Below are 25,061 nucleotides of genomic sequence, written 5' to 3' on the forward strand. Positions count from 1 at the left end.
CTAATAACATTAAATAAGCGGGTGCTTAAGTGGATGCAAAAGGCTTTAATGTCCATATTTCAGTATTTTAAGCAGCGGTGGAACTGCAGACAATGCTGCTATTTAAAAAGGAGAGAGGAAAAATGGTCAATGTTCAAAAAATGGGAATCGTAACACAAATTGGTGGAGGTATTACCAAGCAGCTTATATATAGGACACAAGTCAGTGACACAAGTCAGAGACTTGACGAGGGACAGATGTTCTCAGAGATACGGAGAGCTGTCTATCTGATCTGGCATTGTACTCCGAGTTTAGGAGAATACTGACCACATACGACTGGTATGAGTGGAGGGCAAGCCTCAGACATAAACCATGCCAGCACACAGGGAGCACCCATTGGTAAACAAGTACAAGGAGAACTGAAGTACCTGCAAGAAATTATTTCCTGGAACAGTGTCCGTTTAAGAACTGCAAATGTCCAGGAAATAAACCAAACAATTAAATCCTGTTTTAGTACAAATTCTGGGTTCAAGTATGAGATATTCTTGAGTAGAGTTAGGCAACGGCTGCTCTCCAACTATGGTAGAACTACAAGTCACAGCACGTTTACAGGGGGGGAAAAAAACAATCTTGATATGTCCACTATAAGAAGGTATATATTCTGAATACATAAGAAACAAGTCATACATGTAATCATCATCATCATCATTTATTTATATAGCGCCAGCAAATTCTGTAGCGCTTTACAATTGGGAACAAACATTAATAAGACAAAACCGGTAATACATGCAGACAGAGAAGTAAGAGAACCCTGCTCGCAAGCTTACAATCCATACTTGTAATAGTGTATTTTATAGTCTATTATTGTTGTTGGAAAACAGGTGCATATGATGCCTATTTACTGAAGGCATTCCCACCAAATTAGTTCCTTGACCCGCTAACACCACACCCATACCTGACACACCGCGCCAATTTCTGACAATGCTGCAGTCCTTTTAGACCACGCCTCCTTCAGACAGCCTGGCTAATATCAGGACTGATAACAGACACAGGAAAGCAAAACATAGACCATTTTTATCCCTGTTTCACTATAAAATGACTAGATCAACATATGTTACTCTGTATCAACTGCTGGAACTTGTAGTTCCCCAACAGCTGGAGAGGCAAAGGCATCCTTCTTATACCCTAGAGAGATTATCAAATAAATCACCTGCAAATTATTAAGCCGAAAAATGGAGACTCAGGGCCCTAAACCCCCTGCAAATGAGGAATCATTGGATAATTTTTTTGAGCTGAACCAACATTCAGCCTATTAGTTCACTAGGAACTAGCGACATAACCCAGGCATGTATGGTAACATTAAATAATAAAATCTTTACCCCAGAGATTACCTGCTAGGAGGACTGCAGAAAGCTGTGTGTGGTTTTTGTGTGACAGACGAGGTGCAATTAAGCTGGCATTTGATAAGTTAGTACAGTTGACCAATAATGATGTCTCAGTAAAATACCATCGTGCATTCTACAGCAGCAACTGTATCCATCCAGCATAAACAAATGGTTCTTTACTGCTTAGTGACAGCTATCTCCATGGTAACGCTGCACACTCGCTCACGTGTGGATCATTACTGGAGAAAGAATCTCGCCTGCAGCTGCACCACTAGACTCTTCATTAGAAACATGTTTTTCATGACCTGTTGCGGGTGTATACATTACATTTCTTTTTCTTCTTCTATCTTAAGGGTATTTCTTTTTTTCTGCAAGCACAAAATAATTGTGGCCTTTTTTTTTTTTTTTTTGAAGGGTTCTAACCCAGAAAACAGGCTTGATTTACCGAGCATGGGTCTAACAGGCGGGGTGTTAAACGGTTCTCTTAATGCAGGAAAACAGAGGCAGCCGGGGGGCATGAGAACTAGGCTGAGGAGAAGATCTGCTCTGCCATTAATGCAGTTTTATTCAAAACAAAAGGAGAGGGGGGGGCTGAAGCCAGTTATATTGTAGAAATGTTGCTGCGTGCCAAAGTCTATTACAGATCTAGTTTTGGGTCCTGGTTCAGACGTTTTGCATAACGGATATTGAGAGCTACCTCTTTTGGGGTCCCGGAAAGATTGTGAAGAGACCCTCTAGGAGAGAATTCAATCGCAGACGATGTGGCACACGGTATCGCGCCATGCACATTGCCAGAAATTACGGTAGAAATCTCGGCTCATATTTCCACGCACATCTATCCAAACTCCGGCACAAAGTGCTTCACGTACGTTCTAGCTAAGGTAATTTCCCCCACTGAGTCCCAACTAAAAATAAGTTGAGCACCGATTGTCTAGACCACAATTTCTATTGACACATATGTCCGCTAATGATAGTAAAAATTGACTCTTGGGTAGTCAATTTGAGATTGAAGAGGGTCCCATTTTTCCTGCTTCTCCCAGCACCAGAAACTTGATTATAAGTGAGGTATCAATTATGTGTTTTATCCTTTTTATTTTATAAGAAACAATTGCGTTATATTTGTATGCCTTTTTATTAACTGTTTTATCTTGAGCATTGTGGATGTATTTTCCATATTAACTTACACTTAATAAGGTCAAGTCTCTGTGTTCTTACGAATTCACGCTACAATTTGGTCAAGACGCTACATAATTGAAACGGGAGGAACATTGTGGTTTATGTGAACTCTGATTAAAGTAAATTGTGCTAGATTAATGCTAGGGAGAACCGAAGGTTTCCTAAATAAGAGTGTCAGCTCTTCTCAGAAAAAACCTTAGTGGTGGCAAAGTTAGTACCGCAAAGCTAGTGTGTGGTATAGATAGGGAAGGATTTCATCTTTTTAGACAGACCAGGTGGTTGTTTTTTTGATTAACCCTGTGTCACACACGCATCACGCAGGCTCAGTTGAGTGTTGTTTATCAAAGTACCCCTGAATGTGTATAAATATAGTAACTGTTTCTGTCTTTATTTAAAAAAAACACCCCTTCTTTTTTTACTTCTGTTTTATTCATCACATATTAAACTATTATCTTCAGTTCATCATCATCATTTATTTATATAGCGGCAACATATTACGTAGGTGAAGGTACCCCTAGAATCTGTCTAATGTAGCTTTGGAGACACACGTACCAACCTGGTACTCAACCTTTTTTAAAGTTAAGGCTCTAAAGAGTGAGTGTGACATTGTCCTAAGACTTCAAGGGGTGATTGAACTCAGTGCGACTTGCCCAAAGTCAGGGGAGCTATTTAATGCCTGGACCCTACAAAATCGAATCCTTATGAAAATAGGACTCGGTTTCGATCAACTCCTACAGGCTACTAGCCCAGAATTGAATCAGTTTGCTAATGTTTTAATATTACAGGATCCCAAAAGAGATGGGTTTCAGAGGAAAGTATTGCCTATATGACAATGAGGAGACCCTAGGAGAAGATTCTGGGACCTCACTCGGATCCACGTGTAGTGTAATCCTGCCACTGACCATCGGGCACATTTCCTCTGACACCTAAATAAAGTATTTTTATAATCAGAATCCATGTATATACCAGATAGGATGGCCACATCTAAAAAATGCTATACAATAACTAACATCTGAGACTTTACAAATTTCTGTTCCACCTACGCGCTACACTTCCGGTCTTAATTTTTTCCTTCTCAGTAAGAGTTTTTGCCTCTGATTTCAGCAACATTTTACAACAGTCTTGATTTGTCCAAAATAACATGAATATAACTGTACACTACTAGCAGCTTAACAAGTCTATTTTTTAAAAAAAACAAAACAACGTGGGCTAGATTTACTAAATTGCGGGTTTGAAAAAGTGAAGATGTTGCCTATAGCAGCCAATCAGATTCTAGCTGTCATTTATTTAGTTCATTCAACAAAATGACAGCTAGAATTTGATTGGTTGCTATAGGCAACATCTCCACTTTTTCAAACCTGCAGTTTAATAAATATACCATCAACCTGAAGACTCCACATGTCTTGTGTAGGCATAGAGATTACTCTTGGTAAGGACTGTGTTTCAAAGAAACGTGTAACCCACTAGACACATAGCAAATGGGCGTGCTCAACTTGCATCTGCACACCCCTAATCTGACAGTCAAAGCACGAGGGGACGCAAGTGATAGATACATCCACCAACGCCGAGTCATCCCCTGTATGTTAGCCGTGATACCAAAGCACCTACCCCCTAAAACAGCAAACCTGCTGCAGAGGAGATAAAGAAAGCATGGCGGATACATGTAGCTGAGCACAAACGCTCCATTTATGTCACGTATGTTATTCAGCTCAGTAACTCAGCCTGTAACATATTAATGTCGACGGCTTTTCTCACTCATTGAACTTTCTATATTGTCTAATAACAAACCCTGCTTCTTTACCCAACATCTGAACTCTAAATTCCTCTCACTAATTGCTGAAAAGGAAGCAGGTAAAAGTTTCCCAAGTTTTAACATTGGTGTTCACTCCAAAATGTTGTTAATATATGTATATATAATGTGCATGTATAAAAATATACAAATGTATTTTATTGGCTTGTTGTGCAAATTTCAATGAATAGGGTTGCAGCCGAGAGATCATGTGATACAAAACGAGACACCTTTGCAATCATCCCAGGAAGTGCCAAAGGGGGCATGATCACCGTGGTCCCTCCCCCCCGCTATACAATGCTCTGTGGGTGAGGCCATCAAGTCCTGGCTCCTCCCACTGCAATAGTGAAATTGGTGGGAGCGGAGAGGGTACCTGCTCTTCCGGGAGTGTCCCTGAAATTTGGGAGTCTCCCAGACATTCTGGGGGAGTAGGCAGGTAACACAGTTGGATTCTGCTTTTCCCAATAGTCCCTGAATGCTGTAAACTGGCTAAATAATCAACGGAAACGACTAAATTCACAAGCTAAAATAAAGAGTTCAAATTGAAGCGCACTCACAGACAATAAATGTTAAATTATTCCGCAATGTCTATGTCAGTCACACCCCATTCACCTGGTATTGCAGAAAACAGTCCCAGTAGACCGTGATCTCAGTTTTGTACAGGAAGTAGCATCTTCCCACAAATCAAACAGGAAGTGAACCCCGTAACTCTGCCAAGACTATACACACACACACACACACACACACAATACAATAGGAAGTAGCTCAAATGTACACACAGAGGAGGCAGCCATTTTGTACCCCAGTGATGTCACCGGCTACTAGTGAATTGATAGGCTCACGGATGATGGTTCATCGCACAAAATGGCAGCCTCCACCGGCAGGTGCAAACTATGTCTGAAAAAACGTCAATGAACAAGAGCATTCTTCAGCTGCCAGTCCTACAGTGCATATGCAACATCAGGGGATCTATATTGAGCTTCAAAATTGTGCATTAAACCAGTATAACTGAGGCAGAAAGGAAACATTATTGATATAATTTAGTTTGGACATTTCAGAGTGGTGAATGAACATGCCAGCATGCCATTATACAAATAAACATGAAATGAATAAACTATAGAACAGCAGAATATAAAGTTGCATACACAACCCTAATGAACATTACGGGAGTGCCTGTTTATTTTGCATTTACTGTCTAATAGACAAATACAAACTGTAAACATGCCAAAAATGTAACCATAGTTTGTGTGCATGTGTATCAGTGTATGTTTATTGTTTTTCTGTATTTATGTGTAACAATGCTAGTTACATTCAATGCAATTATTTATATTTACAAGCCCTTATAAAACGAATGTCAGTGGAAGTAGGAGATTAGTGGTCCTTTCAGAGCATGAGGGTCATTGGGATATAATTTGCTATGCTACATGGTACATAACTCCTCATTTGTACACATTCCTTTTGATACTTATTAAGGCTTACAAGATTGTATGGAACACCCTTTACCCAGGACAATGTGCATTACGTGTGATATCCTTCATTAAATCTTTTTACTGCAAGCCTTAAAGTTACCAGCACTATGTTTTGTTTCCTAATTCTAAAGACCTAGCGAGATGCAATTTTCCAACTCTCCGGTCATAAATCACCGGGATCCACTAGAAACTGCGTCTCAGCGCCACCATAGAAGCTGTTGCAGGCAATTTGCTTACAATTTTTTTTTTTTAATGTAGAGTCAGTCAACTGCCTGCAGATAAGGTAATTAGCAGTGGAAGCTGGGAACAGCGCAGGGGCGATTTACACAGCAATGCTCTGAACCCCAAATATGCCTGCGGAGCTTCACTTTTTCATTCAACACACAGAGGATAAAACAAAACTGTTACAATACAATAAGCCAGCTGCACACAAAGAAACATTCACATGTTGCTTTGCAGAAATATACATAAAACATGTATCACATGCCAGCAAGCAGTGCACTGGGTGCAAGCAGACCACATAATCTGTTGTTTCAGGGTCTGCATTGCTTATGTTATTTCATTTGAAACACTTTGTGATTTTCTAGCTAAAAAACAGCAACAATTTATTGCATTATCTGAGATGATGGGAAAGATCAATAGAAGGAATTGGTCTATTTTTTTATTTTTATTTTTTGCAATCAACCAATCTGTAGCTGAATGCTGCTGCAGACCGGACTTATTCTAACAAATCTACACAATTGTCTATTGTCTAGAGAGACCAGCGATTTTGCATAGCCAGTCAATGCAATCCTTAATTCTGCTTCAACATCACCACGAAATGGATTGCTGTCATGGACAGTTGCAAGGGAAATTACAGCATAGCTTAATAGGTATATAAACTACCACTTACCTTATTTTTTCCATCTCTTCAGCAGAGGCCTACAACAAACGAAACAGGAGTCTCATGAATGATAGTCAAAGCGTTCAGTCTTCAGATAAATGCATAGCTCAAGCCTTATTGTGTGTTGTTTTTTTTTTAAGCTAGTGTCTATAAAGCGACACGGAAAAGAATCACATCTGCCTTTAGCAGACGGCAGAACTGAACGATTAACTAGTGGTTTGCACTGTGCAGGAACCATCTATACCTATCAGCCAAAAGCAGCAGTATGACTCAGTTGTAGAGCAAAGACTGAATATGAAAAAAAAAGAGAGAGAGAGAGAGAGAGAGAAAGAGAGAGAGAGGGAGAGAGATACCAAGTAACAGGTTTTGTGCCTGCTGATTTGCTCTGAGAAAAGTTGAAGCTTATTATTTTTTTTTAGGGCAATATTATACATTGTATATTATACACAGAGCAATACATATTTCCTATACTGTAAACATCTAAATGGATTTGGTAACACAATTAAAATTCTTGAAATGGAGACCAACCCTTCTCTTTTCTTTTTTTTTTACTTAATAATATATCACCTGTAAGAGCAAACCTCTGGTGTTAGGCAGCTGGGAGTACCATCATTGCAGAGCTATTGCACCTTGTTAGGAAGACACATGTAGATGAAATTTGCTGACCACTGTTTTTTTGCAGCTGGAAACTTCTGACCAATGTTAAAGTGCACTTAACCCCTACATACACCGTAGAGGCTAACGTCACCTGTAACAATTTAAATAAACAATCGACTGCACCATTTCCATGTTTACATACGTTGTTAAGAACTTGGCGGGGGAGAAATCTTTATACACACACTTCACTTAAAAAGACACAGGGTAGCAAATGTAAATACAAAGAAAACTTCTGTCAAGGTATGAAAACATAGACATATCACTCTCATTATGAATCCACCTTTGCTCTGACAAGCTTTGGCCTGTGTTTTCGGCTGGCTTTATAAAAGAGGAAACACTATATTGTTATCAGTGGCTTTTTATAGCCATATCCTGAGAAAACTTGCTATATCTAGAATTGTATTTGTACCTGACACTCAGATAAATACAAACTGCTGTTCTCTGTTATCAGCCATATCAGGCACCCCCTAGTGTTCCCCAATAGGTTTGCAAGCAGCAAGTCTCGAGGGAATGAAAAATAAATATTTATAATTCTGTAACTGTTTATATAAGTGAACATGCTCACTGGGACCTTAGCTGCTCTCTGGTCTTTTGAAAGCAGTAGTAAAGGCTTACTCTTAGAAAAAAACAATTAGGAGATATTACACTGAAATGATATTGGCCCAAGTAGAGATAAGCAAATATACACCAATGGCTGTGTATGCTGATCAAATATGCAGTTACCTAAACAGACAATAATTTACAAAAGTCCAAATATCCAGGCAGAGGTCAGGGCAGGCGGCAAACAATAAAACAGTCACTGTCTAGACCAGTGTTGGCTAACCTGTGACACTCCAGCTGTTGTGAAACTACAAGTCCCAGCATGCTTTGCCAATATATATAGCAGCTTATTGCTGAAAGGGTATGCTGGGACTTGTAGTTTCACAATACCTGGAGTGTCACAGGTTAGTCAACACTGGTCTAGACAGGGCAGCAACAAACAATAGAACAGTCAGTGTCTAGACAGAGGTCAGGGCAGGTAGCAAACAATAGAACAGTCATTGTGTAGACAGAGGTCAGGGCAGGCAGCAAACAATAGAACATTCATTGTCTAGACAGAGGTCAGGGCAGGCAGCAAAATATAGAACATTCATTGTCTAGACAGAAGTCAGGGCAGGGAGCAAAATATAGAACAGTCATTGTGTAGACAGAGGTCAGGGCAGGCAGCAAACAATAGAACAGTCATTGTGTAGACAGAGGTCAGGGTCGGCAGCAAGTATAATAATCTTGGTTCAAGCAAAGCTCAGGGGAATGGGTAACAATAAATCCAAATCCAGAACCCTGTGGCTATTGGTAATTGTCTTGTACTCCTGTAAGATTTTTGTAAAATAAAGATTTTTTTTTTTTTTTTATAATATTTCTATTTTCAGTGGTCAATCAAGAAAATACAGACAGCAAAACGATAACACTGTGTAGCATACACAGTAAAATCACAACAGTTATTGTGGTGTATCGCATATTAGGAAACCTTTAGACAAAAATGACCGGTTTTTACATTTTTAAAGAGTAATATAAAATGGGTGTAGGAACAAAAGGGATTGTGGGGGAGGGGTGGGGGGGGTGGGGGTAGGACCACAAAGATAAGCACTGTAAGTATTTAGAGGATAACTAGGGTGTGTTGAGCCTATAGCAGAGGGGGAGATATGTGTCGGGAAGAGTTAGGGTCATCGCACATGGGTCAGGTCGGAGGATGCGGAGCGTTGAGGGGGGAAGGCGAGTTCCACGGCTAGCCATGGAGCCCAGACTTGACTGAAGACGTGGCCTCTATCGTGGAGGTAGTACGTAATCTCCTCCATAGCGGCCACGTGCCAAATCTGCTTCTTGAGAGCCAAAAGGGATGGAGGTGAGGTCTTTTTCCAATTAAGGGCTATGAGTGATTTGGCTGCTGTCAGGATGTGGGCAGTTAATTTCTTGGAGAATTTGTCCAGGTCTTGGGGAGGGTAACATAAAAGAAATATCCAGGGATCTGTCGGGATGGGGGCTTCAAAAAGGGTATTTAGGAAACTATGGACTGAATCCCAGAAGGTGGTGATAATCGGGCAAGACCACCAAATATGAAGCATCGTACCCCTTTGGCCACAGTCCCGCCAACAGCAGGGCGAGGAAGAGGGAAACATTCTATGGAGTCTTGTGGGAGTGTAATACCAACAATAATAATTTTTGTAAGAGGTTTCCTTGAGTTTAGCTGATATAGAGCATTTAGCTATCCCCAGTCTCATGTCCTCCCAAGCCTCTTCATCCGGGGGAGGACCAAGGTCCTTTTCCCACTCGTCTTCATGAGGGTTTGGAGAGGGAAGGGCAGAAGTGAGAAGAATGCTATATATTTGAGAAATCATGCCCTTGTCCAAGGGATGTTTTCTACAAAGAGATTCAAATGGAGTAAGGTCCCTAAGAACATAGGTTGGGGGCAGGGATCGCAAGAAATGATTAATTTGGAAGAATTCAAAGGGGCTGAGAATTTGGGACGGGGATTGGGGTTGGAGATCCGCTAGCGAAAGCCAGCGGCCTTGTTTGGAAAAATTGACTGGAAATTTAAGCCCTGCACGAGACCAGTTACGGTGGATCGTAGAGGCAGATCCGGGAGGGAACACCGGGTTATGCCAGATGGGGGTTAAAGGAGATATTGCAGTTGAAAGTTTTAGTTTGAAGGAGTTGGAGTCCCAGAGCATAGCATCGTAGCATTTGATAGAAAGCAGTGCTCTAACAGCAGGGGGGCGACGGGCGGGAGATACGCCCCAGAGAGAGGAGAGATCGGGCAGGGCTAGATGGGCCGATTTTATATCAAGCCATGCAGTGGAGCCAGAGGGAGCGTAGGAGGCAACGATTTGCGAAAGGTGGGATGCCAAATAGTATAATTTGATGTCGGGAAGGCCTCTTCCTCCTCCAGGGATTGGTCGTTTTAAGATATTGGATGAGAATCTAGGAGGTCTATGGTTCCAAATAAAGCGGGTGAGTGCCTTTAAAGATTTTTTTTTAATAGAAAATAAAGGGTATTTTGCATCTTTCCAGCTGTCTTTGCCTAAGTGATTCCGAACTCACGAACGTACCGGGTACCCTGAGGGAGCACATAGGGCTGGCTCAGACTGACCAGCTAGTGCTGAGTGGGTATAAGAGCTACACATAAACCTGGTATACACATAGGACTGCATGGCGGTCCATGAATGATTGGCAGGCGACCTCGAGGCTGTGCATTCTGGGATGAACCAACGTGGGCACGCTTGTGAGTAATGGATAGGCATTATATAGCTGTATAAGTAGCTGGGTGGTGGCCATGATAGGTTCTGGTTGTATCCTGGGTGCACTGGTATTTGGGATTCTGTTTAACTCAGCCTGTTCTGACCTTGGATTTTGACTATTTTTTCAATAGTGTGCTGCATTTGCCCTTTATTGAACCTGGCCTAACATTGCCTACTGTGTCTCTGAACATGAACCCTTGTCTTATCCCCTACATCTGCTACCCCTGCATCACTTGCTGACAAAACATTTGACTTATGAATAAGTCCAGGGCAATTGAGTACTGGTAGGCACAACAGGGGGTCTGGTTACTAGTGTTTATCAACACGGAGTGTTCCCAGACGTGACAGTGCTCATGACAAACAAACAGGATTCGTTTTTCTGAGGAGTTACAGTTCAAACTGAATTCTGATATTACAACTGAACTGGATTTTGAAACAGCACCTAATATTGTTCCATGTTGGCTGATGGCACTTCGTGATGTATTTGTTAAGACAGAACAGGATAGCAACTTGGAAATGAAAGATTTAAGACATAATAGCACCCTGACCGTTATATAAAACATGAAATTTAATGTAGATAAATGCAGGGTTATATCACCTAGCAAATGGTAATAATTATGATTTCGTACGCATTAAATGGTATATCAATGGGGAAACTGAGATGGGAAAGGCAGTAGCTGCAAAGACAAATACAATCCTGTGTTGCATAAAAAGGGGATAAATATAATGCAGACATACTATTGCAATTGTTTGTCAGTAGTTAGACATTACCTTGAATACGGGGTACAGTTTTGGGGTCTTCATTGTAAGAAGGACATTGGAGACCTCCAGAGGCTTCAGAGGTGGGAACCTGATTGTCACTCACCGGACTTCTAGACCTAGAGTTGGGCCAATTGCCCCTCTGCCAATGCCTGTGCTGCGCAGCAGCCATCCACCATCTTGACTGTGTTTCTGCGCATGTGCAAACCAGGAGGGTCCTTTATAACTTTCCTTTTATTAGTATTGGCTATCCATTAGCCTTTTCCTTATTTAAAGCACCTCTGAACCCTCCTTAATTGTCTGATCTCGATTCTCACCTCCTCGTGTCAGCTGTGTACTCCGTTCGTGTGGCTGCAGTTTCTCTCAGCGTTCCTGCCTCATTGCACTGGTCTTTGACTAATTCTGCTGCTTCTCGCCTGTTGGCCGGATACTTCTCAGCCACATCCGTGGTAAACCTGCCTCCCGCTGTATGCTGTGGTGACCGCTGCTTCTCACCTGTTGGCTGGACACTTCTCAGCCACCTCCATGGTAAACCTGCCTCCCGCTGTATGCTGTGGTGACCGCTGATTGTCACCTGTTGGCCAGATACTTCTCCACCACATCCGTGGTAAACCTGCCTCCCGCTTTATGCTGTAGTGACCGCTGCTTCTCACCTGTTGGCCGGATACTTCTCCACCACATCCGTGGTAAACCTGCCTCCCGCTGTATGCTGTGGTGACCGCTGCTTCTCACCTGTTGGCCGGATATTTCTCCACCACATCCGTGGTAAACCTGTCACTCATTGACTTTGTTCCATTATTGTTTCTCCAATTATTCGCTGGCCATCTCTCAATCTGTCAATAGTATATCTACCTCTGGCTGATAATCATAGCCCGTGCTATGTCTCTCCTTTTGGACTGACCCCTTTAGCCTCAGATGGGATAACATTACCTCTGTGCATAGTGACGCCCCAAAAACCCAAACCCTCTTGCGGGGGTCCCTGGAGAAGACCAGTCCCTATGTTAGACTCCACGCCTCGAGAGTAGTGATAACAACTGGCAGAACACTGGGTCAAGAACTCTAGTGACCGTGACACTGATTAATAAATGGAATTTAATTATTATATTATAAAAGGAGGATAGAAAATCTATGTACGTTAACTTTGGAGGAAAAAAAAGCCTTAGATGTGACTTAATATATAGAAATATATGCAAGGTCAATAGAAAGATTTGTTTAATTATCGTTTCCTACAAAAGGGCCATAGAGAGGACAAGGGGTCATCAGCTGTGAATGGAAGAAGAGACACATTCAATGACAACATAGGAAATGATTCTTTACTGTAAGGGTGGTAAAGCTGTGGAATTCTGAAGTGGTGATGGTAAATTTACTGAAATTAAATTGGCAATTGTCACACAGGGGAAATGTTTCATCTTCCTCCAGAACGCAATTGGACTTGATTAAAGATTGAACTTGATGGACCTGTGTCTTTTTTTTTAACCTTACTATGCAACAATGACCATATACCCTTTTGAAGAATATTTACTACAAAACGGTTTAAAATGAATAATTTGTTTTCTGAAGCTGGATGTATGGATCATGTTGTATATAAAGTTGCGTCTGACAGGAGCCTCGCATGGCTACTCTGTGCTGTTGGGGGACCCTGCTACTTTCACTATTTAACTTTCAGTCTACAGCTCACTATGTGCAGCTCTGTTCTAACAGGCCACTGCCTTCAGCTGCTGTGAACATTGCAGCAATCAGATTGGTTACAAGCTATTCTAGTCCCACCTACTTCACAAATGTACAAAATAAAAATAAAAGAGCCCTATAACAAATGTCATTGGAAAACATGGCAATATTATTTTAGGATAAATGTAGTGGCAATATCTGCACGTTGATCTGTGCGATGTAATATTGGAGTAACCGATACTTCATGTTTATTTAGCATCTTACGATAACAGGAGGCAGGAGACCTGAAAAACAGATGTAGTGATTTTTTTTTTTGATTTTTTTTTTATTGAAAGCCTGAAAAGCAGTGCTTCTAACCCAAGTGCTCGAAAAAAAGTGCGTGACTTTAAAAAACGTGCACACGGGTACGGTACATGGCCCTCCTCAAGAGAGGAAGGGCCCTAGTCCCCGACCCCCGGATCCAAAAGGACCCTTAGGGGGCAAGGGTCTTCAGACCCCCTTTTCCGCAAGGCTAGGGGGGTCCCTTTGTCCCTGGGATCCACCGAGGCTTCACCCAGGGCTCAACAGCTAGTCCACCCCCTAAGGGGAGGAGCTCCGATGGTTTCAGGGGGGCCGGAACCTCAGGGCCACACAGCCCCCCTAGATCTTTCAGGGGCAGAGACCATAAGGGCCTAGCCGCACCCCTAAAATGCGTGAGAAAAAAACATAAAAATAAGTGAAAGTGACAAAAACAGTGAGAAAATAAATAGTGCCGTGCAAAGCGGCCCCAGCCTTTCGGCCGAGATGATAAAAATTATACCTGCCTAGCCAAAAGCCGGGGCAAGGAAAGGTGGGTGGCGGAAAGTGAGGTTCATGCAGAGTGCCTTAGTGTCAAGTGAGGGTCACCACGCCTCAAGTGAGTTCAGGCACCCCTGGGTCACCACTCCAGGGGCACTATCTCAGGCCTTCCAGCCACCGGCCTTCTGGCCAGACCAAGCTTTCCCATGGCCCTTCCAGGTGCAGGAATCCCTACTCAGACAGGTACTCATTTGATCTTAGCCAAAAGGCAGAGAAGCGAATAGATGTAGTGATACATTACTTAATGTTTGTGGGCTTAGGTATTTATTTACATATGCTACAAGGCCATGGAATAAAAATATTGTCATGCCTGTAGTGACTCATATGGCTTAAGAAATACATTTTAGGAATGTACCAATAATCACATGGCGTGAACACGACACGTGTTTAAAACTGTACTGTGTATGCCAAAAATGCCAAGGACACAGACCGGCATGTCAGCAGTCTAAAATAAGAATTCAATTAATTGACATATTTTTAGAACAGGGTAAACTGCTTGATACACACAGGATTTCTCAATTTATAAAATACAGTTTATTCCTGTACTTATACACTCTGCTGGTTACAGTAGTTATAGTTCTACACAGTAAACATATTTGCCTCGGTTAAGGAATTTATTTTACGTCCGGCTCCACCATTCAGATTCTGTGTCTGATTTGTCGGTATAGTTACAACGTTTTGTTCCTAAGCACTAGTTTTATTAAACGACCACAATTGTGTGGCTTTTTGGAGGCAACACAACCAACAAGCTGCCTACTTTTGTGGTGGGATTTTATGTTTTCAGGGGTCTTACAAATAACCATTGGTTAAGCAAAATGGGCCTAACTTTATATTTGCAGAGAATAAGTTAAATTCCTGGAAACCCATAAAATCTGCACCCCCTACACTTTATGGCATCAGAGCATTGGTGAGACTTTATTGCTGGCATAGAAGACTATAGGTCATTGGTACGGCCTCATCTAGAATACTGTGTTCAGTTCTGGAGGCCATATCTCCAGAAGGATATAAATACATTAGAAACTGTACAAAGAAAGGAAACTAAAATGGTGCATGGCCTACAGCACAAAACTTACCCAGAAAGACTAAAAGAACTTAATATGTATAGTTTGGAGCAGAGAAGGGAAAGGGGGGACATGATAGAAACTTTCACATACATCAAGGGTTATAACAAGGTGCAGGAGGGAAACATTCTACAAAGGAAGAGAAGTATTAGAACACAAGGACATGTACTGACACTGGAGGGAAGAGAAGTATTAGAACACGAGGACATGTACTGACACTGGAGGGAAGAGAAGTATTAGAACATGAGGACATGTACTGACACTGGGGGGAAGAGAAGTATTAGAACACGAGGACATGCACTGACACTGGGGGGAAGAGAAGTATTAGAACATGAGGACATGTACTGACACTGGAGGGAAGAGAAGTATTAGAACATGAGGACATGTACTGACACTGGGGGGGAAGAGAAGTATTAGAACACGAGGACATGTACTGACACTGGAGGGAAGAGAAGTATTAGAACATGAGGACATGTACTGACACTGGGGGGAAGAGAAGTATTAGAACACGAGGACATGCACTGACACTGGGGGGAAGAGAAGTATTAGAACACGAGGACATGCACTGACACTGGGGGGAAGAGAAGTATTAGAACACGAGGACATGCACTGACACTGGGGAGAAGTAGGTTCAGAGGGAATGTGAGGAAAAACTACTTCACAGAAAGGGTAGTGGATAAGTGGAATAGCTCCCATCAGAGGTGGTAGAGGATAATACAGTAGAGCAATTTAAACATGCTAGGGATAGACATTAGGATATCCTTACAAAGAATAAGGGATCAAATAAGGTTTAAGGTTACAATAGGTTAATGAAACAACGGGCAGACTAGATGGGCCAAACGGTTCTTATCTGCCGTCAAATTCTTTCTATCTATCTGAGCAAATCCCCTTGATGTAAATAAGTAGATAAAAAGTAAGAGTGCCACTAGGAAGACGAGTGTGGAAAGAAACGCTTTGTAAAGTGATCATGACAGCGGGGCCAGAGAAAGGCAGCCTAGGCGGGCCAAGTCTCCAGCAAGATGGAATCCAGAGATTTTGGAGGCTGCTGCTTGTTGCAGATGAGCACAGTAAACTAGTATATATATCAGCCCTTATGCACATCTTGAGATACCTCCTCCTCCACATCAGCACAATATGCACTTGGTTAATGACAAGTCATCATCATCAGCCTGTTCTGGAGTATATGCATGTTTCTGCAGGTCTGCAAGAAACGTATTTGCATACTCATGTGTCTACTGTACTCGGTCTACGTTAGGTCGCCCCTTCCCTTCCCTCCCGGCGGATGCAAGTGCCAAAATAGCGCATGTCTGCATCAGCTTGCTCCCACTTTCTATATGATCTAAAAGGATAGACTATTTTTATTTGTTAGCTCACTCATTTACAAGTGCGGCTGCAACTGCGGCATTATAGAACAAGACAGTGGGGCTGATAATCAGCGGAACCTTCTCTTTGCAAGGTACAGGATCTTGGTGATACTTTTTCAGCAGCCATCTCTTCCATTCCATCCAGCGGAACCAATGACATAGCGGAGTTACCTCCCACGAGCCGCGGATAAGCATGTATATCGTAGAACCATTATATTGGAGGTTAGACCAAAGTCCGCTGTCTTTGCAGACATCGTACAGTGCACGGTGATCTAACCATTTAATCTCCTCTTAGTGCTGGTCATTACATATAAAACTTTATACTGATTATAAGATTCTAGAATCCTCTTAGCCGTGGGGAATATTAAGTTTGAATACAGGCGCTAATTATACAATTATGATTATGTGACTATATTTAGTAGAAATGTGCAAATAAGAAATTATCTACCTGAGGGATATTTTTTTATGTGTGTATTGTATATTCTATGAACAATGTATAAGATCCCAGTGTAGATCTGCTATTATTCATATTTATATCTAATATTGTATTAACTGTTATAGTTATTATATTTTTACATATCGGAATATTTGTGGAGGGGGCTTGTTTTACATAATTTTATAATATATTTATGTTAACACACCAAAAAGAGAACAGTGATTTCTCTACCATAAAAACAGCAACATAATTAAATTGCCCCTTAGAGAAAGGTGATACTTTTACTTCAGTAAAAGTACTAATATATATTTTATTTACATCAAATAAAGATACTTTTAATGTGTACTGTAAGTGCAATGCGTTCATTTTTATAGTCTATCTAACGTGTATACACATTTTATGCTATCTAGTGACACGCATACGTGTAGTTTTTAAATCACAGACTATGGCGTGTCAGTCATCACTATCAGTCGGCTATTACACCTGCCCTATAGCAAGCGTAAATGACTAGGCGTACTTACGATTAACATCGGATTTTAATTGGTTGCATCTGTGTTGTAATTACTGTACACATTGTACGATATTCTGCCTCTTTCAAGTCGTAAGTGTCATTTGCTTTCAAACATGAATGTCATGCAATTGCGCTCGCTGGCGCAAGGTCCATTTTGGAACATGCTCCAAACTATGACATGCAAGATATGGCACACAAAGGGTTTTACGTATGAACATGAATCACACCCACAGTCTGCAGACAACAAGTGCACAATAAAGCAAATGTAACCATTTCATTCTTAACGCAGTGTACTGAAATATCGCACTCCACTACCCTTTGTACGATCCGTGTTCTAGTTATAATTTAATTTGTCTAAACTAATTATACGAGAACATGGAAAGAATAAAGAGTCACCTTTCCTTTGTGGAACCTTGTTCCTGTCTTATGTACGAGCTTCTCACTCGAAGCATTGAACAATGCGTTCTGTACAGGAGTGATTTTTCCGTACAGCAGTGGCACGCCTTGGTTTGATGGGTACATATATCGACAATGTACCTTTAGGCTTGCTGGCAATTCATGACCTTTAGTTTGATGCCTCGGTCATCGCAGTAAATTGAGTTTGGTGGTAATTTATTGTTTGACTGAATCTACAAGATGTCATTTCCAGGTGTGACATTTACTCTACTCCTGTGAATCTTTCTGGATACTAGATGAGGCACTAGACGAAATACGATTTCCTGTAGCTATTTTTTTTATTTTTATTTTAACAAAAATATCAAGTTAAACAGGGTGAATGTATAAACGTCTTTCTTTTATGAAGGTGCATTTTACAAAAAAGTTTTGCAAAACTAATTTGATAGGAGCTTCTCATCATCAATTTGAGCTGTTGGGGGACTCTGCTCCTTTCACTATTTAAAATTTAGCATGCTATTTCTTGCTTATCCCCATTCCCATCATCACATTATAGAACTGACCTTGTCACATGCAGCCCTGCCCTCGCTAACATAATAACACCAGTGGACAGGTCACTGCCTCACACATTAACAGCTCATCTCATGTAACCCTTCTGATTGGCTATGGGTCATTTTTATCCCCTTCCACTTAAAAACTGAGGACATCTCACAAGTGCGCACTTGGAGGGGGCGGTTCCCATTGCCCAACATGGATTGTGATGCTTGCAAAAGCTGTGTGGAGTTTGTATGTTCTCCCTGTGTTGTGTGGGTTTCCTCCGGATGCTCCGGTTTCCTCCCACACTCCAAGAACATACTGGTAGGTAAACTGGCTGCTATCAAAATTGACCCTAGTCTGTCTGTCTGTGTCTGTGTGTGAGTGTGTCTCTATATTAGGGAATTTAGACTGTAAGCTCCAATGGGGCAGGGACTGATGTGAATGAGTTCTCTGTACAGCGCTGCGGAATTAGTGGCGCTATAAATGATGATGATGATGATGAATCGAAGGAAGGCGTCCAGGACACAGCTAAAGTAGGAGAGGAATCTAGCTGCCTCAACGCACGTTTAACATCAGGCAGAGTGGTTTATTTTATTTTTGCACCGGGGTACGACACAGTTCTGCATCCCAGCGAAACATAAATACACTTCTGTCCCTGATGATACAAATACATTGCTAGAAGACACAGAAGACAGCCAGAAATACAGATCACTGCATTTAGGGTGCTATGACCTCCTGGTCCAGAATATGGTACGAGATCGCTCTTTATTTTAGGTAATAGGGTCGTTGTGACAGGATGGACCGCCTATGCCACCCTGTCTGTTGCTGCTGGGAAGTGGCTGGGCTTACTTTGCCACCGTTCCCTTTCATTATCCCAAATGCGCCTTCTTGCCGCAGTAGGAGGAGCTTACAAATGCTGCCACCACTGGACTCCTTACCGGCATCCAGTACCGTTTTTTTTCTGGGTAATTGACTCTGCGATTGTACCCCGTTACTTACGTATCTGGGCTGGTACTCCGGACCTCTTCCTCTGGATCAGGGTTGCTGTGGATGGATCCCCCATGGCCTATCACACTGACCAGGGCTGTATGGGTAGCAGGCAGAGCTGTGGTAGCGGAAAAGCTGGGTCCAACCTCAGAAACAGCCGGGAACGGATTAGATTTTGGGTCTAATCGGTAGGTCACAGGATTTTCAACATGGAAGATATTTTCAAGCAGGTCTTTGAAGCAAGTGATATTTATTTGCTCTTCACTGGTTAAAAGGTACCAGTGATCAGGTCAGATGAAATCAGAAGAACATCTCAGTGTACAAGATAGTGCTTTTTATACGGATTTGGACACAAGCTATTTTTAGAATCAGGATGCAATGTGTTTACACAAACATGGATTTACATGCATTGCAAGCCAACAATATTTACACTTATCTATGAAATTCTAGAGATGCTGTGATGTCCTGCATCTGGTTTTCAGATGCAGAGAGTTTAGGAGCCAGTCTTAATTAAACCTTCTTGCCTTCAATGTTGGACCTTCACACAACAAAAGATCTAATTAGCATAGGGCCTTTCTTCAGATAGTTCAGAATACACATTCCCAAAGAAAGGTACAAACCCTAAACAAGCCATTTCTGCACATCACAATACACAAAAGACCTACATTCACAAAGGCTTACTTATCAGATATATACCGCAAGAAATAAAGCATCTCATCTAGCCAGGTTAATAAACAAGAAACCAATTTCTTCCCCTGGTCTCAGAAATTAAAGATTTCCCTTACCAAAATATACACAATATCAAAAGTGTGCATTTCTGGATAATTTACATGTTTTGACCACTAATGCATACCACCTGGTTTAGGTGGGGCAGTCCTGATTTGAGAGCTCTGTCCTGCCGTCCTGGGGGAAGGGGTGAACAGGTGCCAGGCTCACATGTCACTGGTGGGAGCAGTAAAACAGCGATTTGGGTGGACTTGGGCTGGGGGAGTTCCAGGGTGTCAGAGCCGTTGGACACGCCCCTGAGGAACATTGCCCCATTTAAGAGGAATTATAATGTACCGTTTTACGGCAGGGTTTTCAGTGGGAAGCTCAAGACCAAAAACAGTAATTTCTATAATAGTTCAGTGTGAAGAAACTAAACCTAGCACAAAAAAAAGTTCACTAAGTGGAAAGTACATTTTTATGCATTAGATTTATAGCCACGGAGTCTGAAAATGAAGAAAGGTTTCCTATGGCTGCACTATGCTATAAATCTGTGCAGGTTGTAATAATTGGTGTCATTGTTAGGAAATAAAGCTGCCTCGTGGGCATGTGGGAAAACTACAGAGAGCAACAAATTAAACAGAGTTGGCTGTGGCAGGCTGGAGATTTGTCGGCTTCCTGGTTGTATCGTTTTGATCACAGATGAATTTTATATAAAACCGATTACATTTCACACCGCCCATAAACCAGGCAATTATTAACAATTCTGACACTGGTGTGCCCAGTAAGTTTCTCAATTAAATAATCAATACTAAAATTAACATGGAGCACAGGGAAATAATTGGGGGGCAATCACTTGACTTGGTGCTGATTATTATTCATCTGCCGTGTTGACTATTTTAACTCTTACTCCGCCAGGATAACCCAGTATTTTTCATGCTGCGTTTGTTTCGCAAAGAAAGAAATAACTTCTTGTCTTTTTTTTTACTCTACTCATTCCAATTCCCTTTAGTACCATAGTTACATTATTATGTATTTTGTTTAGGAGCATTATAATAAGTATTTGTTTTTTGTAGCTATTTTTCTTAGTTATTCCTTTAGAGACTTTTACTTTATTAATCCCCTTATGTTATTCTGCAACATCTAACAGCAGCTTAGAAGTCGATAGGAGGACAGCAGACATTTTCCGGTGCTGACCATGAAATATAAGCTTCCCTATGCAAAGCTTCACCAAAGACCCTAGTGATAGTTCCCCCCAGCCTGGGGGCAATAGTCTATATCGGCCAGGGGGCAATACTCTTCACCAGTCCAAGGCTTTGTTAAAACTCCTGTTTTTGCCAGAGAAAGGGCTTTTCTCTCATTGATAAATAGATCCGAGTGTTACATGATGTAGAATTTAATTTGATGGCGTTCTAAGTGTGAGACGGCAAAGACAAATTCAACAGCACGGTGGCTCAGTGGTTAGCACTTCTGCCTCACAGCACTGGGGTCATGAGTTCGATTCCAGACCATGGCTTTATCTGTGTGGAGTTTGTATGCTCTCCCCGTGTTTGCGTGGGTTTCCTCCAGGTGCTCCGGTTTCCTCCCACACTCCAAAAACATACTGGTAGGTTAATTGGCTGCTATTAAGTTGCCCTTAGTCTCTCTCGGTCTGTGTGTGTGTATATATGTTAGGGAATTTAGATTGTAAGCTCCAATGAGGCAAGGACTGATGTGAGTGAGTTCTCTGTACAGCGCTGCGGAATTAGTGGCGCTATATAAATAAATAGATGATGACGATGATCAAAGATGGCACTAAAAGGATTAAAGCTAAAATATGAGATATCTAAGTGTCTAAATGTTTCGGGAGCTTGCCGGAACTGAAGATATCTCAGATAAAGTTCCGATCCACTGGGTTTAAGGATTTATTTTCCTACAAATTGCAGACTTGCCGCCATTAATCTCATTATAAAAATACTCTGCCACCGGCTTCTTTTATCCACCTTCTGAGGAAATAGCTGACGACAGAGAACAATAGTTTGTACACAAACTGCACAGCAAAAGAAAATACAAAAACATCTTCTGTCCATGTAGGCCTATTACTTTAACAATCCTATTTGTGAATTGTATAGTCAATAAAATGCACATTTGTAGAAATATAAAAAAAGCCAATCATCAAGTGGGCATTTTCAGGTCACTTACAACTTACCAGTATACTAAATCCCAGCTCTAGGAATGCACAACATGCAAAAACTTGTGTACAAACAACAATCATCTTTAAACTTACCATATTTGGACTTTCAGTGATAAAAGTACAGCTATATGCTGGGAGGGTATGATTTTCATAGGCTCCATCCAACAGGCACATGTCTCCGATTAGATTTCGCTTTGAAGTTAAGCTCCCTTGGAAAAATTTAGGGCTGTTGTTTAAAACCTGCTTAGACTGGGACATGGATATTGCCTGAAGGGGACCATCAATCCTCACATCGCCCGTATCGTTTTCAAGATAACCTTTACAAACGACTTCTTCTTTCCACTTGGTAGTATTTCTGGTCCTGTGTACATCATCCAGGCTTTTTACACTGTACTTCAGAGTATCATTATATTGCCCAGCACCAAATGCCTTTGGACTGATTGGATTGAGAACGCTGGCTGTAACTTCGTCAAGAAATTTAGAAAACTGAACCTTAGTGCAGCCTTCTTCTCGGTCGGCACTTAAATTCGACGTATCTTGGCTCTGTTGACGGATGTCCGAGGAAGAAGAGCTTAGCCTAAATCTGATTTTACCTCTTTTATTTTTAAGAAACATTTTGTTAATTTTATCTCACTTTCATACAACAGATCCCCAGTAATCTTTACAATCTTTAGGTTGATCACAACCGATGTTTGGATGGAAATCCAATCCAGAGTGTACTTACGATAGCTCTGTTTGAAGTTGTTCAGTTAAATATCAGATTCTCAAGATTGAAAAAGATTTATAACTGCCATCATTGGAGAGGTTTTCATGGACTAGAAAATGGAACATTAGATCTTACTGGAGAGTATGAAAACAACGCTGGACTTGGCTTCCTTAACCAGAGCTATTCACGCTTTCTAAAGTTCAAATCTGTCATTCAGTGTATGAATCGGATTCATACCTCTCTGTTGCATTCAAGAAGGTGCAAGATGGTCATCTGGGACAAGTGCTAACTTACAACAGGTAACATTTGATCTTAACAGCCATTAGGGCTCAGCTAACTTCACCAACTTGCCGATAGGAGTGAGAAAAGACTTGCTACTTGGAATTCCGACTCAAATGACACCTAGCCATCAAACTCTGCAGATGCTGTGTGCATGTATCGATCCCCAATGTCAGACAGTGCGTACAAGCTCATTGAACTGTAGGCAAATATACACACTAGGCATGCATCAATTCTTTGGCACAGTGCGGGAAACTGTCACTTGGCTTTTTAAAATCAGATATTAGAGAAGGTCATGTTTTAATTAGTCTCAGTGACTCAATGCAATTAGCTGTCTGTACTGGAGGCAATCAATTGGATCTGGCAACAATTCAAATAAGTAAACAAGTTGAAGAGAATAAAAAATAAATTAAAAAAAAACACGCCCAAACAAAATATAACCATAAAACAATACAAGGCACAATGGGCTTCATTCATCAAGAAACGCGAAACCAACGTAATGTGCATTTAAAAAAAAAAGAAAACTCATGTACATTGGACATACACACATCCATATTTAATGAAGAGTGGATGTAAAGATACGTCTGTTGATGCGCTCTGCTGTGACAGACAATACCCTGAAGTCCCAAAAGAATGCAGAGACAAAAAAAATAACTATTCAATTAATGTCACATGTTAATATAATCATTAATGACAAACAGTAAAAAAAAGCATTTTCTCCCCCTATTAAATACATTAGGATGTTATGAATGTCTACTGTACATAAAATGCATTTTTACAGTGGATCCTAATTGCAAACACATGTTCTAGCTGCATAGACAGCCGTTATCACTATCACTCCGCAATTACACCCGACCTGTAGCTGGTACAAGTGATGCGCCCTTACTGTACATTGACTACGTGCATACGCCCATTCCCCTCCAGTTCCGCCCATGAAATCATTGGCTGTAGTAAGGATCCTTTGCGTTGGAAGATGAATTGGATGTTGCTGTCACTATAGTCCAGTCCTGGGCGTGTGCAGAGCAATTTTATGCAAAATACGGCACATATCAGCATTTTAATTCCTTGATGATTCAGGCCCAATATGTTTTATAATATAACATTAATAAATCATAATTCTGAGTTGATGGATTCACATTGAAAGGTACAGTAACACCATATTTGGAGCTGTAAAGAAAAATACAGTATATACATACTTCTATAGAAAGGCTTTGCAGCTATGACCTCCTCCTATATGTGCTCACCACCCTCCTTAATCTGAATCACTCCCCTTCCCAAGTACAGGTACAAGTTTGAAGCATTTATTAAAAAAATGTCACCGGGGTAGGTAAGCGCTGTTCAGGCTGCCGATGAGACTGGCTGGCAGCGGCCCTGGGGCCATCTGCTCATGCTCGAGCCTGCATGTGTGCTCAGGCATTGCACACTGGAAACCTAGAGAGAAAAAGTAATGCTAAAGCATCATTTCCTACAGACACCCCGGCTAACGCCATCCCCTTTGCATGGAGAAAAATCCCAGGATGCACCCGGAGATGTCTACTCGCCGACTATGCTGACTATGGTCTTCACTAACTCTGAGGCTTTAGTATATAGGCAGAAACCGGTGGATGCTGTTTTTGCAGGATTTAGGACTTATCTACCTTTGATACTTACACCCCTGGGGACATACTACAGAGAATTTCTCCCGGTCCCATATCAGTAACAATTTTACCAACTACTAGAAAGAAAGAAGAAAAGCCCCGATCAGCATGCCAGTTCATGTGTACACACTACGCACATTATACAAGATTTACCTTCAGATCTGTGCTCTTCATCTATCATAACCATCGGCTGAAAAGATCCTGGCTCTGCACACTCCGTAGAGATCTATGGACACTGCCGGTCCTGAGTGCGTACACACTGCAGAATTGGAACGACATTGTTCCATCGTTGAGCGAGATTTTTAGTCTGGTTTAAAAAAAATCAAATGAATCGATACGATGTGCTTTGGAACGATAATTGTTCATCGTCTCAGTGTACACACTAATGCGATAAT

The 25,061-nt window shown here is 41.4% G+C and overlaps 1 protein-coding gene across 9 annotated transcripts in view; it reads right to left on the bottom strand.

Moving 5' to 3' along the window:
• The window catches only part of BEGAIN (brain enriched guanylate kinase associated), a 363,458-nt gene that overhangs the window by 129,114 nt on the left and 209,283 nt on the right, over positions 1-25,061 (bottom strand). For 7 of the 9 annotated variants that reach the window (XM_075191895.1, XM_075191890.1, XM_075191894.1 and 4 more), the window contains one exon: positions 6,691-6,719. In XM_075191895.1, coding sequence (XP_075047996.1) covers positions 6,691-6,704 — 14 coding nt within the window. In that variant the 5' untranslated portion in view covers positions 6,705-6,719. Of the gene's footprint in view, positions 1-6,690; positions 6,968-25,061 lie in introns of those variants that run through there. The other 2 variants (XM_075191896.1, XM_075191893.1) reach the window with 1 other exon arrangement.

The sequence above is a fragment of the Mixophyes fleayi genome, chromosome 12 (genome assembly GCF_038048845.1).
Source record: "Mixophyes fleayi isolate aMixFle1 chromosome 12, aMixFle1.hap1, whole genome shotgun sequence".
NCBI lineage: Eukaryota > Metazoa > Chordata > Amphibia > Anura > Limnodynastidae > Mixophyes > Mixophyes fleayi.